We start from the raw sequence: 15,759 nt of genomic DNA on the forward strand, positions 1-15,759 counted from the left end.
TTTGTGTTTTCAGGTGACAAAGCGACGTCGTACGGAGGAGCGTGGACTTAGTCAACAGGATTATACGAGAATGAGTATTTCTTCCCCGTACAATATATATATATATATATATATTAGTCACACAGAATTATTTAGAGAAATAAATTAAAAATAAATTTTTTAATTTTGTTTTTAAAAAAACGTGTAAGTAATATAAAAAATACATATATATACTAGCCGTATGTGCATAGGTGTGCTGTTAAACCTATAAGAACTTATAAATTTTTATCTGAATCTGAATTAGATTAGTTACAAGAAGATTTGAGACCAGACTATAGATCCAAAAAAAAGAGAGGATTTGGGACAAAACAGTTGCAAAAGGCAACATGAGAGGCTTTGGGAAAATTAAAAAAACGTGACATCTATAACAAATTTGATTTATGTTTTATATAATAGTAAGTATATATATAGTTAAGGGGAAATTCAATGGTTACACGTCTCTTTTGCGGTGTGTTTCATATGTAATTTTGGTTATGATTTTGTATCTTTAGTTATGACTTATGATGTTAGTTATAACATATTATAATACTAGTTATAACATTATTTTGATTATATTTTATGTGATATTTGATTATAACTTTCTTTTTTTAATTTTTATAACTCTCATACAATTGAATTACGACATTTATAATAATTAAACTCACAAATGTTAAAATTTATATATTTTAAAGATGTGTACCATAGTATTATTTGTAATTAAGAGTGATGCAACTAATTATTATTGTGAGATGTGGCACTATCAACATATAAGGAGAGATTTTATATGATTAAAAAACACTAATTTGATGGCAATTTTTAGGATAGCGATCTAAATTGATAATGTTTTGACTTATTTTCAACTTTGCGGAACGTGTAAACCATCTATACAAAATTAATAAAAAATAAAAAACTTTACGAACTGTCCATTCAAAGTGCAGTAAAAAAATAAAAAGTGGTAATTGCAACGACGAAAATGATTGGTAGCTCGAAATTTGTGGCTCGATTTTGGCTCGACAGTCCAAAACGACGTCGTTTTGGGTTGTCTTTTTTTTTTTTTTTTTCTTCTTCTTCTTCGTCATGCTGGTCTGAAACAGAGGAAAAGGAGAGGGAGAGAGAGAGAGAAGGCAGGTCGTCCGTCGCAGCCCTCCGCCCGCCGTCGCCTCTGCCCGATCGTCGCAGCCCCGCATCCGCCGATCGTCGTCGTAGCCTCTGCCTCGCAGCCCCCACCCCCGCCCCCGCCCCTCCTCCCCCTCCGGCCCCCGCCTCCGCCTCTGCCCCGATATGTTGGCCCCCTCTAGTCCCTCCTCCTCCTCCTCCTTCTCCTCCTCCGCCCCTCCTCCAGCCTCTCCCTCCTCCTCCTCCTTCTCTCTCACTTTTTTCGAGCCAATTTCGAGCCAAAAATCTCGAGCTACCAATCGCGATCATTGCAACAATTATACTTTAAGAGCACTAATAAAAATAAGGAAAAATTCAAATAAAAAAAATCAGGATTTAGCAAAATATTTTCTGAATTTTTAATTTTATTAAATTTTCAATCTAAACCATCTCCCTATTTTTTTTAAGTAAAACCAACAAAAAAATAATATTTTAATCATTAAACTCAACGAAAAATTATATTTTAAACACTAAAATTCAGTCAATTATACTTAAAAAAATAAGCGAATGATTTAAATTAAAAACAAGTCAAAAGATTAAATTTTAAATTGACAAAATTAAAAATTCAATATTTATTTTATTATAAAAGTCAAATTTTAGATTTTATTTAAATATTTTTTCCTAAAATAAGCAGAATTTTTTTTTCATGCCACTGGGTTTTTAATTTTCTTCATGATGAATTATCCCATTAAAAATGTAGGGAGAAATTTACAATTAATCTTTGCGTATGACAAAAAAATGATTTCTTGGACTATTTTGGTACGAATGAGTGGAATGAAGTAGAAATAAAATAATAATAAGAATAGAATACAAAATTGAATGAAATTGAATGCTCATTTTTATTCTCATTCTTTTTTTTGGTTGATAACATGGAATGATAGAAGAATTGATTAACAATTCTTATTCTCATATTTGATTATGCTTATTAAACTAATGCTATATAATAAAATTTTTATTTTTCAATTATTTTTTTTTAACAAACTAGTAATAATCAATTTAAGAAATCATATAAATCATAATAGTGTTGATAGTAGTAGAAGTGATGGTCTGAGTGCTGGTGGCAATGGTGACGGTGGTGGTGGTAGTGGCGACGACTGTAGTAAGGTGGTAGTGGTGGTGTGATTGTTGTCGAGGTGGTGGTAGTGATTAATGGTTGTAGCAATGGTAGTTGTGGTGATGTGGTGATGGTAGCTGGGACAACAATGGTGATGGTGATAATGTGATGATTATGGTAGTGATAAAGGTGGTGGTTGTGGTTGTGATAATAGTGGCAATAGAGTGATGGTTGTGGTGATGGCTATGGTAATAAGGGTTGTGGTGCTAGGTGGGAATGGTGGCAGTACTTAAGTGGTAATGTTGTATTGTGATTCTATAATGGAATAAAATAGTTATTCTTTAGATTGAAGGAATATACATTTCTTACAATTTATTAGAATAGCCACTCCATTAAAATCGATCATTTTTACTTCGATAAGGCATACCAAACAAAAGAAAGAAAATGCAAAATTAGAATAAACATTTTATTTCAATCCATTCCATCATATCAAACATAAGTTTTTCTTTTTTATCCTTCAATAAAAGAATAATTACAAATATAAAAAACATTCCATTAAATTGAATAGTAAAAGCCTAATAATAAGCTCAACAACATGGCAATTAGCCCAAAATTGAAACGAAACAAACAAATATATACAATCCCATAATGAGAAAAATAAACACTATAAATGCTATAAAACTTATTTTCTTAAGAATTGTATTTACAATCTCACACTATAAAGTTGTGCTATATATCTATTAGGCCAAATATTTTAATTTTTTAATTAGAAGTACAATAGAGTGCCAACTTAACTAGCTAGATGTCGAGGAGTTATTTAGTTTGTTTTCTACTTTTTTTTTCCCTTCAATTTTTATCAACGAAAAGGAGCAGGACATGGAAACTGTGAATCAATTTTCGGGTTAGCTTGGCCCAACCCAATTGGCTCACCATGTTAGTAAATTTGTATTAGTTAATCTTGTAGCAAATTGCAAAGATTTTACTCTCACAACCCAACTCGTTAACTTATGATTCTCAACTTCTATCGATTTTCACAATAAACTCATCACTTTTCCAAATATTCTTAACAACAGAAAACATGATTTTTAATATTAATATTCATAAAATTATCACTTAGGACTTATTAAGTAATAATGCTAACCAATAGCTTGGTTGGACTAGCTAGTAATTTTTCTCTTTATTTTTATTTTTTCATCTTACAGTTGTTTCAGCCCTCTCTGGCGTGACTAGGCTTGCCCTTATCAGAGAAACACGGATGAAACAAGAATTTGATATGCATTTTTTTGGGTTACAATTTGAATGGTGAAGAAAATGAGATATGATTAACTAGGAGAAAAATGAAAAAAAGAAAAATGTTTGGTTTGTATTTCAGGAAAAAGAAAAAAAAAATCAGAATTAATTTTATAAAATAGATGTAAAAAATATAATTTAAAATTTTTAAAAATTATTTCTAAAGTGTCAAAATATAAAATTATACAAAAATGATATAAAAAAAAATTATTATTATTTTTTTCACCAAATTAATTTTTAGATTTATAAAAAAAGTTCTCAAATAAATTTCTAAAAATTAAACAAAGCATAGCCAATGTAGCGTAATTGGTCAAACAAAAAATACAAAGGGTCATCTCGCCGCCCATTTCCGTCCCTAAATTATGTTGAATATTTTAACCTTAATTTCTAAAAAATTGATATTACGTTGTATTTAGTTGAGAGATTTGAGAAAAAAATTTAAAAAAAAATGCAAAAAAATGTGTGAAATTAGATGAAATATAAGTATATTTTATTCACATTTCACTTATATTTTTTTTTTCTTTCCAAATCTCTTTTCAAATCCCTCAATCAAACACAACGTTTTGAAGACCTACGAGTAGGTCCTAATAGATAGATTTATTGTTCAATAGGTCGTATCATAATTAATGATATTTTTCATCAAATATTATTTAAAAAAATCACTAATTGTTAATTTTCAGCGATAATGTAAAAATTATTAAAAAAAATGTCACTAATTATAAATGTTAACGACTGTTTAAAAAAAGTCAAAAAAAGTTACTAATTTTTAACTTTCAGCGACAGTTTAAAAAATTTATTACAAAAAAACTTCACCAAGTGTAAGTTTTAATGACAATTTATAAAAATTGTAACAAAAAAAGTCACTAATTATTAATTTTTAGTGACGTGTAAAAAATCGCCACAAAAAATTATTGTTAGCGACAATTTTACTATGACTTATTTTCAATCGTCACAAAAAAGTCATTAAACATTTTAAAAAGTCACTAGAAGTTGTTATATCACTCTTTCTAACTCTTTCTATTTTTCTGCACATCTTTTTGTAAAAAGTTAAAAAATTACTAAAATAATTTATTCCCAAACAAGACAAGTCCAACTACTAAGAACTATTAGTAGTTTACTTATGTACAAATGTATTATAGTGTTTTTATTTTAAGCAGTAAATGGTAGAGATTGTATACTTTATTCCCCATAGAGAAAAGATGGTAATTATGAAATTTTTTTTATGAAAATAATCATGAAAGATTTGTAACCTTTAGATTACCTTGATTAGTGTGTGGTGCTTTATTTTAAGTGTAATCCAAGAAACATAAATCTTTCATGATCATTTTTATGAAAAATTTTTCATAATACTTAGCATTGATGTTCTCGATATTATAGAGGTTGGGTAATTCAATGCAAGTCCAAATCCTCAAGTGATTTTTAATAAAGTAACCTTTAGAGTATTTTTTATATGATTAAGATTTTTTTTTTAATGTGACTATCTTCTTTTCTTTTCTTTTTTTGAGAACATCAGAAATGAAAATACAAACAAAATAGCACCAAAAAAAAAACAGAGCAAGGAAGGCAAATCGAATCCTAAATTCTACGATATGCCGTCCCAATCATGTCCGCCACTATTTAGATCCAAACTTCAGCGGGTGGATCATCCACCACCACCAAATGCTCCATTTGATCAGCCCCCATGTTTGCAAGGAGATCTACACATTAGTTGCCTTGACGCAGGATATGACGAATGGTCCAATTACACCTACGGATCAAGTGTGGAGAGTCATCAACAATGCTGCGGAAAGGGCAGGTTTGGGGAGGACCTTCAGTGAGCAGTACTTCAACCGAAGTAGAATCAGTTTCCACAATGACTTCAAGCATTCCCTTTTCCAATGTGATTATCAATAATACTGTTATACTATTGTACTACCAATTTAGTATTATTATACTTTAAACTTTTATATATTGCTCTACAAAAATTCATTTTAAAGGATCCGGATTCAATGCTATGGTACACGTATGCAAATTACGATATTTGTGTGGTTTATTACCACAAATGTTATAACTTAAATCAAACCTATGGAATCCCAACTTAAAAAATACAATAATAATAATAATAAAATTATTAAAACCAAATATCATATAAGGTATAATCAAAGAATTTTTTACTCATAATCAAAATAATATTATAATTAATATCACAATATGTATAATTAAATCATAACTAACACTCTGATATATCATAATAAAAAATATTAAAGATCATAACCAAAAATTTTAAAGATCATTACTATAGACATATGATGCACCAATAGAATTTCTCAAATGAAAAATGATTTATCTTCCTCTCCCCTGCTTATGAGTACCCGTCTTATCAACAAGCATTAACCAAGTTGGAGGGATATGATGATATGGGCTTTAACTCAATTGCCTAGTCATGGTGGTCAACAAGAAAAATAGTGCCATATTTAGCAATTCAAACACTACATTTTATTTTTTACCAATTAAAACATAAAAATGATGCTAACAATGTTTTATTTATGACTTCCCACACTATTTATTATATATATCAATTTACACAAAATATTTAAAGAACATTCCAAAACTTTACAAATATAATTACTCAAAAAAAATTATTAAAATAACTACTGCAATAACTTAACCTTTTTGAAAACAGATCTCTTCTGAAGAATTCGTTCAAAATGCTATTCAAAAGCAAGCATCACCAACCAACCGAAAGTTCGAAAAGGAGGGTTGGACGGCCGACCTTTGTCGATACTGACAATTTTTTTTTGTAAAAACTACTGAAAATATTTTAATTAAAGAAGCATTCCCCCAACTTAACTACAAATTGCCAAAATCCAAAAGGTTTTCTTTAAAAAATGGGTTCCTGTGCCGAGAGAAGAAAGATTCTTCCAACCTTCTAAATCCATTTTACAGCTTGGATTATTCTATTTATTTATTAATGCAATTGGACCAAATAGAATAAACACTCAAACCTCTCATTCATTTTAGTTGGTATCACATCTCAATCCCACTCATGAAAGCAACCAAAACCACTCAGAGAGAGAGAGAGAGAGAGAGAGAGAGAGATTAATTAGACATACAAAGAGCAATATGGCCATAAAACCTAGAACCAATTATGAAAGCAACAATCCAAAATCCACTCTGTTTCAACCAATCAATAATGTTTTATCAGACTTAGAAACCAAAAGTACGGACAAAAAATATCTAATTACAGGGCCAGCCAGACTCCCAAACAAACAACAAATTCACAATTATTCACAGCTGACAGATACCACCCAAACAAAAAAAGAACAGTATGAAAATCCCCTAACCAACACATATTACATAGATGTGGCAGCCCAGGGGAGAGAAAAGAAAAGGGAAAAAAAAATGCTGGTATAAGGTAAAAATCAGAAAAGAAAACAAGATGCACAGTTGATTCTCAATGACAAAATGAGCCCAAAGAATTTTAAAAAGAACCCAAAAAAAATCACGTCACCTAATTGATGAGAGTTTTCTTCAATCTGCAACTGAAGATTGCGGTGCACCCGAATCAACAGAGTAAGCCTGCTGCTCCTCTGCATCATCACTGATTATGTCGCCCAGTGGGTCGTGCTGTTGCTGTAAGCTAGAACGACAAAGCTCCTCAATTCGGCTACTCACCTCAGCCATTGAAGGGCGCTTGTCAGGGTACTGAGCAACACAGTCGATGGCAAGCTGCAATAGCTGAACCATTTCTTCCTCAACATTTTGATACCGAAGGAGCTCCAGGTCAAACACCTCCGCAGTCCATTCCTCTCGAACCACAGACTGGACCCATCTTGGCAGGTCCACACCCTCCTCATTCAAGTGAGCATGCATGGGAGCCTTACCTGTTAGCATTTCCAATAGCAGTACACCGAAACTGTAGACGTCTGCTTTCTGGGAGACTTTCCTAGTATCTGTGACCTCTGGTGCCCGGTAGCCTGCAATGCGGTTGGGAGTAGAGGATGGTCCAACAACTTGAGAAAGACCGAAATCGGAGACACGGGCTTCGTAGGACTTAGTGAGGAGGACATTTGATGACTTGATGTTTCCATGGGCAACTGTTGGGCCCTGTGAATGGAGGAACGCAATCCCGCGTGCAGCTCCTAGGGCAATTGCAGATCTTGTTTCCCAGTTTAATGGTGTCCTGCCAGCTCCTCTGTTTCCTGTAATGAAGAAAAATGAAAGGATAAATTATAGTAAATAGAAAGGTAAGTAGGCATTAGGTTCTGTTTTCTGTCAACTCTCTTTGCGAACCTAAAAGTTGTTTTATCCTCTAAAACATCACACTTCTAGGGAGACAAGAGAGAGAGAGAGAGAGAGATTTTCCAACTTATGAGAGAGGGGAAAAATAGAACTTAAATCCTGCATATGAAACCACAGGTATAAGACACCAAAACAAATACAATTCGTTCATTGTATAAAAACAAAGTCTGCAATATGTATGACTGTTAGATAACCATGTAATGACCACAGTTATTCGCACAAGATGATTCGAGAAAATCTCAATAAAGATATCTAAGGTGAGTTTCAGTAAAAGAAAGGAGAAAAACTGTTACATTCCATGCTACAAAGGACTCATCACATAACAAGTATTACTAACGGGGGAAAGAATGGAATCTGTTTTCTGTTATGGCATCACTATATGTCCCCTCCTGAATACAATGAAAGGCCTGGGAGCAGGGGTGGAGGGAGGGGGAGGGGGCTGGGTTTCAAGGGGTTGCACCCCCAAAATTTTTTGGAAAGCCCAATATGTGCAAGGGCTTCCCTTCAAAATTTAGCACCTCATGTAATGACCCCGCCAGATTTGATCCTGTTAAAAATCCATTAGTAATCACATGTTAAAACTCTTGCAATAAACAAAGTATAAAGCTTACTTGGTTGGTGTAAAATCATATTAAACCAAAAAAATTGCTAAAAGGAGATTGAACTCTTATGAGTTTTTTAATTGGACCACCTGTGAAGCTACATGGACCTAAACATATAGAGTAATATTCAAATGATAGGAATGGAGACGTGAATAACATTTTAATAATTATTTAATCTGTTTAAACCCAGAGCAATCCACCATCAGCACTGTGGGATTCACCCCATTCCTTCCTTCTGGACCCCCACATGGAGAAGTCCTTGCTCCATCCCTGCCTGGAAACCTCACATGTAACTAGGGACAAAACCAAATTTTTGGGGCCGAGGGGCCATTAAATAGGAATATGGATTTACAATGGTGCTATAGTAATGCTCTAGACAAAGTTGATGAAAAATAAAAGTTTCAACGTAGTAGTGAATAATGCAAATCTTAAAACAAAAACAAGAAATACTCAATGATATAAGAACATACTAACAATGAAAAGAAAAGATTATGGTACACTCTTCCTCTCCTATTATAAAATAAAAATAAAAATAAAAATAAAAAATTTAAAAAAAAGTTGAGATTTTTTGTGATATTAGTTACAAACAATTGTGATTATATTAAGGGCGCATCATAAAAAAAATCTTAATTATGAACCATTATGATTATATATAAAATATTAAAATGTCACGAAATGAGAAAAGTTACGAATCATTCTAATTTTATCACGAATCAATATAATAAAGTTACGGAAAGTATTCTTTCTTTTAGGCATGTATATTATAGCCTTTCCCTAACAATGAATTTTAAAAATATATAATTAACTCCACATTGTCCATTCATTAGAATAAAGAAATATATAATCAATAATAATAAATTGATTGATTACAAGATATTTTAATATAAATAGGTATTTCATCATAAATTAATATTCTAAGTCCAACTAATGAATAAAGAAAAAGAACAAACAAAGAGTTCATAGATGTTCATAGATGTTCAATTGGGGAGGGGCCAAATAAGTATAAAATGAAAAGCACAGGCTATTTGCCAATACTAATAACAGTATGTTCAAGTGAGTAGGGGGGCCATGGCCCCTCACTGTCTCTTCTATGGTCCATCCTTGCATGTAACAGCCACTGGGTTACAGGAGGATGGCAGTGCATCTTGAGCCCATATGAAGGCAAGGTAATTGAAGCAATGCCCATAAAACAAGATCATTTTGGCTTTAAAGACAAATACTGCATTATGTTATGTATCATTCACATTTGGGACATTTCAAGTCAGTTAAAAAGGAATTCAACTCCAGTAGACCAGGAATCAGAGTCAGTTCTTTTGTTCTTTTTCCTTGTTTTGGAATTTTAATTGATTTTTGTAAGCAAATTTATGAAGAGCAGCAATAGAATATAAGATCTCCTCTCTAATACCATGTGTGGATCTAAGGTCCTGAAAAAATGGTAATTAAAATATATCACTTTTTTCAGTTCAAGAAAGCCAATCATGACTCAACCTATGCTCAATGGAGTCAATACTAAACTTGGCAAACAACAAAAAGACTTCTTTCTTGCACATAAATTGCAATAACCAATAGCAAACACATATTAAATCAGCAACAAAGTATAATTCTTTATCTATAGAAAGCTGATATATCCACAAAATGCATCACAAAGAAACAGAGAATCAAAATAAAAAAATCAATCCAAGGCAATGACACAATGCAAATACTAAAAAGATAACCATGATGATGAAGATGTAGCAAAAAACAATACCCCACAATTATAATCTCAAGCATTCCAAAAAAGACAAAGCTGAGTGTGAAATATATAAGTGTTTCTTTACCGTGCAAGAGTGCAGAAAAGCTTCCCATTGGCATGTAATCATAGACAAGAAGCTTCTCATCCCTGCTATAGTAATAAGCCATCAAGGGTACCAAATTCTCGTGATTCAAGACTCCAACAGCCTCTATCTTCTCCCTAAATTCCTTCTCCGGCACGGTCACATCCCTCAACCTCTTCACTGCCACCACCGTCCCCGTCTCCAAAACCGCCTTATACGCCGTCCCAAACGTTCCTTTCCCCAAAACCTCCGCCGAAGCCTTCAACAAATCTTCCAAATCAAAACCCCTCTCAGACTTGCCAAAAAACACTAAGCTCTTACTCCCACTCCCACTCCCACTCCCACTCACATTCACATTCACATCCCCTTTCCTGGTCGCCATTGCCGGATACCCAGTACCCGAATCATCTCCTCTGCCCGGAATTTCAACTTCAGTCTGCTTCACCGCAGCAACCTCCTTCGAATCCGCTTTCTCGCTACTCTTTTTCAAGCACAAAAAGATCAAAATTGCCACAAGGACCAATAAGCCAATTACAGATCCGATTATAATTCCGGCAATAGCACCACCTGAGAGTTTCTTTTTGGTCGGAATTGAAGTGCCATTGCAAGAAGTGAGCGGTTCGCCGCAAAGAGAATTGCCGGAAAATGCGCTGGCGGGCTGTCGAGCGAGAATGGAAGGGATCGGACCGGTCAAATGATTGTTGGAGACATTGAACTGAGCGAGAGTGGTGATATTGAGGTCTGGGATGGAACCAGAGAGGTTATTGTTTTGGAGAAAAAGAGTGGCGAGACGAGTGAGATTGTTGAAAGAGAGTGAGATGGGACCGGAGAAGTGGTTGGAAGCGAGGTTGAGGCGGACGAGGTAGGGGAGAGAGAAGAGAAAGTCGGGGATTGGGCCGGAGAAGAGGTTGTCTTGGAGGTAGAGGTTGCGGAGGGAGGAGAGGGAGGAGAAGTCGGAGGGGAGTGGGCCGGAGAGGGAGTTGAAGCGGAGGCTGAGGGTGTGGAGGTGGGTCAGATTGGAGATGGAGTTGGGAGGGAGTTGGCCGGAGAGGCCCATGGCGGGGAGGCGGAGCTGGGTGACGGAGGAGGAGTTGTCGCAGGAGACGCCGGACCAGAAACATGGGGTGGCTTCGGAGAGGTTCCAGAGGAGGGATCTGCCTCCGACGGCGGAGCGGAGGGCCAGGAGGGCTGCTCTGTCGGAGGCCAGGTCGGGTTTAGCGGTGGGGAAGAGGAGGAGGAGGAGGAGGAGGAGGAGGAGACAGAGGATATAAGGGTTCATTTTTCAAGGAAGGTTTGCTTGGTTTTTTTGAGGCTGTGAAGTGTGAAGTGAGAGTTTCATGAAGGTCTTGTTATGATTATTGTCTCTACTGGTTGATTGTTTCTGATTTTCTCAGAGAGAGAAAGTGGAGGGGGAAGGAGGAGGGGGAGGTCGGTGATTGGATGGATGAATGCGTATTAAAAACCCGATTGAATCCCCAAAATTTGGACTTGTTTGCAACATAGTTATTACTTTATTCTGTTTGATTTGAATTTTTTGAATTAAATTTTTTGAAAATTGAATTTTTTAATTTTCGTATTTTTTTATTTTTAGTGAATATTTTTAAAATTTTAAATATTTTTTTTTATTTTTTTAGATGCACCTTACTTAGATGTGTCTAAAAATTAAAAAAATTATGAAAAAATATTTTAAAAAATTAAGAAATACATAAAAATACAAAAAATATACTAAATTCTTGTATTTTTTTATATTTTTGATATTTAGTGAATTTTTAAAGGATTTTTTTTACAATTTTTTTACTTTTTAGGTGTATTAATGTTAGGTGTGTCTAAAAAGTAAAAAATTTGCATAAAATATTAAAAAAATCAGTAAAAACAAAAAAACACGAAAAATAAGAGTGTAGAATTTTTTAAAAATTATTTTTAAAAAATGGGAACGAAAAAAATTAAGGTAAAGTACACTGACGGTATTGAGGTTTATATTTATTATAATTTTTCTTCTCACGTTTTAAAAATTATATTTTTTTCTTTAAAATTTAAAATTTTATTATAAATTCTCTTTCAGTAATTTAATTTTTTTAAATACAAATTTTATCCTCATTAGGTAAATTACATTGATATCTCTTACATTTAAAAAATTACAATTCCCTCCCTAAAATTTAAAGTAGCATTACCAATTGCCCCATCGATTAGTATTAGTTGGAAAAAAAATTCATTGAAAAAAAAAATAAAGTGAAAAAAATTTTGTTAGTAAAATTTTTAAATTTTTAATTAAAAACCAACATAAACTCATTTTTTGAATTTACGTTTTTTTCTCAAATTTACAAACTGAGACAATCATTTATAAATTAAAAAAATTATCAAACAAGTTTTTATGACAGTTTTTTAAATTTTTGTAAATATAAATTGAAAACTGAAAACGAAATAATTAGCTTCAGATGGTAAATATGTCATAAAATTAATAAATAATTAAATAAGTTACCAACGTAAGAAATGATTTATCAAAAGATTCTTATGCTATGTATGGTTTGATTTTTAAAAAAAAAAATTAAAATTAAAAATTAATTTGGTTAAGAAATAAAAAATAATTATCATTTTTATATAATTTTTTATCTTTTGAGTGGTTATAAATAATTTTTTACAAATTAAATTGAAACAGCCATACGTATGTATATAATTTGTCCAAAACTTAAAATGATAATTATTTTTTATTTTTTATTTCTTAACCAAATTAATTTTTAATTTTCAAAAAAAATTCTAAAAATCAAACAATACATAGCCTAAGAATCTTTTGATAAGTCATTTCTTACGTTGGTAACTTATTAATTATTTGTTAATTTTACTACATTTTTACCATCTAAAGCCTGTTTGGTAACCATTTCGTTTTCATTTTTCAATTTATATTTACAAAAATTTTAAAAACTGTCATAAAAACTTGTTTGATAATTTTTTTGGTTTATAAATGGTTGTCTCAGTTTGTAAATTTAAGAGAAAAACATAAATTCAAAAAATGAGTTTATGTTGGTTTTTAAACAGAAATTTTAAAATTTTACTAACAAAATTTTTTTTCAATTAATTTTTTTTAAATAATTTTTTTTTCAAATAATTTTTTTCCCAACTAATACTAGCCAAGGGGGCAATTGGTAATGCTACTTTAAACCTTAGGGAGGGGATTGTAATTTCAAAAATGTGAGGGATGTCAATGTAATTTACTTAGTGAGGGAAAAATTAGTATTTAAAAAAATTAAATTGTTGAGGAGAAATCTGTAATGAAATTTTAAATCTCATGGAAGGAGATGTAATTTCCAAAACGTGAGGGGGAACTGTAATAAACATAAACCTTAAGGAGTGTCGGTATAATTTACCCAAAAAATTACTAATATATGAAGGGTGTAAATAATATTTGTATTTTATAGTTTTTTATTTAAATTTTATTATAGACACATTTACATTTTTATATGTTTGTAATTTTTTTTCACAACTCCCACCTACATATAGTTCTCCAAAAATTATTGGTTGAGCTAAGGCACCTATATGTTTTTGGTCAATCACAAATTATTATGTCATTTTATGTTTCCTAATCATCTAATATAAATTGTGAATTCCATTTCTCCATCAATCACAATGCATATAGGATATTACGTGATACTATCCCTGAACTAATCAATAATTTCTCATTTGAATGGTGCACAAAAAAAAATTATGACAATATTTGATTTAGGATTTAAATTAATATTTGGATTAAAAAAATAAAACATATGTTTGCTTAACAATTTTTTTTTTTTATCTTTCGCATCTCTCTTTTTTTTATTAATAAATCAATTAATCATTTTTTCTCTCTCCTCTTATTCTCTTAAATTTTCTCTCACACTCATTTATTCAATTAAAAAAAAACAATTTAGTATTTTTGGTTTCAGTTTTCTGAAAATTGAATTTTTTATTTTTTTTATTTTTTGTTTTTAGTAAATATTTTTAAAATTTTAAGCAACTTTTTTACTTTGTTAAATGCACCTTACTTAGATGTATCTAAATAGTGAAATATTTGTAAAAAGTATTTTTAAAATTAATAAATACACAAAATACAAAAAAAGATGTATTGATTTTTTATATTTTTAGTATTTAGTGAATTTTTCTATAAAAAAAAATCACAAATATTATACTTTTTAAGCTTATTAGGTGTGTCTAAAAATTTAAAAAAAAAAAAACTTAAAATATTAAAATATTTAAAAAATTCAGTGAAAATAAAAAAATATACAAAAAAAAAAGTAAAATTTTCTGAAAAGTGATTTCTAAATTCTAAAATCAAACTGAGTGATTATTTCCCAGTGGAAGTAGAAAATCTAATTTAGAGCATCCACAACGGATGTGTTAAAAATATTTGTTAAAGTGTATATTATATGACAAAAAGTGATAAAAGTAGGGTCCAAAAATGTGTGTTAAGGTGTGTTAAAAGTTTGTTAATTGTAGAGAGTGGGTGGTGATGCAATCAATGTGTTAAGAGGTGTGTTAAATATATATATATATAATAAAATAAATAAATAAATAATTTAATTTAATCAAAAAAATTTAAGCCCAAAAAAAAGTCTTACCAAGTAAATAAATAAATTATTGCAGTTGACTGGCCAGATATCCGGCCAGTCAATCGGTCATATCCAATTTTATTTATTTTTTCTTTTTTTAAAGGGTCCGAAGGTCAGGGGGTGGATTTCCGGGCACACAACTCTCTCTCTCTCCCTTACTGGTTAAACCGCTGGCTGCAGTTAACACACAAGTTAACATCTGACACTAACGTTGAGCACAAATACACAAGTTAGCAGCTCCATTGCAACCCCAAACAACACCTTCAACTAGCCAAAACTTGGCATCTGACACTAACGTTAAGCTTAGTGTGTCCATTGTTAATATTCTTAGAGTGTGTTTGTTTTGAGGATTTATTCTATAGGATTGGAGTATTAGTCTATTTGGATTAATAGTTCATTGTTTGGTTCAGATTTTGGCACCGAACTATTAGTCCCTCCGGACTGTTAATCCAAAATCCGTTGGACTATGTATCCCATGGGGAGTAGGACACAAATGGAGGGATAAGGGGGATATGGAATTAGGTGGTGAAATGACCATTTTGACCATCTACTATTTAATTATGTATTATATTTAGTAAAATTCAATAAAATTTAAATGTCTCAATTTAAAAATAAAATTATTTAATTTAATTTTTATTGATGTTTTATTTATTTAATTTTTTAAAATAATTTTTTGTAAATATTTTATTGATGTTTTATTTTAAAATTTTGTTTATATTTTATTTAATTTCATTATTTAAATTTTAATAATTTTTTTATTTAATTTCATTATTATTTTTAAAATAAATTTATTTAATTGTGTAAAAAATAAAATAAAATAAATTTTTATTTAATCTAGTTAAAAGTAATTAAAATATTAAAGATATGTTTAATATTGCGATAACTTAGTAAATAATTAAAGTGGGTAAAATAGTCATTTGAACATTTATCTTTCTCAATAATATTCTAAACAAATATAGGATTTGTTT

At 31.2% G+C, this 15,759-nt stretch overlaps 1 protein-coding gene across 1 annotated transcript; it reads right to left on the reverse strand.

The window, feature by feature from the left end:
* Positions 1–6,642: 6,642 nt before the first annotated feature.
* On the reverse strand, positions 6,643–11,698 carry LOC114306394 (putative inactive receptor kinase At1g48480). Its single transcript, XM_028251617.2, has 2 exons — positions 10,218–11,698; positions 6,643–7,698 (listed from the first exon to the last, which is right to left on the reverse strand). Exons 1-2 carry the CDS (start codon positions 11,491–11,493, stop codon positions 7,028–7,030), a joined length of 1,947 nt encoding a protein of 648 aa, XP_028107418.2. The 5' UTR covers positions 11,494–11,698; the 3' UTR covers positions 6,643–7,027.
* Positions 11,699–15,759: the final 4,061 nt, after the last annotated feature.

The sequence above is a fragment of the Camellia sinensis genome, chromosome 4 (assembly GCF_055761805.1).
Source record: "Camellia sinensis isolate YWXY chromosome 4, ASM5576180v1, whole genome shotgun sequence".
Taxonomy (NCBI): domain Eukaryota; kingdom Viridiplantae; phylum Streptophyta; class Magnoliopsida; order Ericales; family Theaceae; genus Camellia; species Camellia sinensis.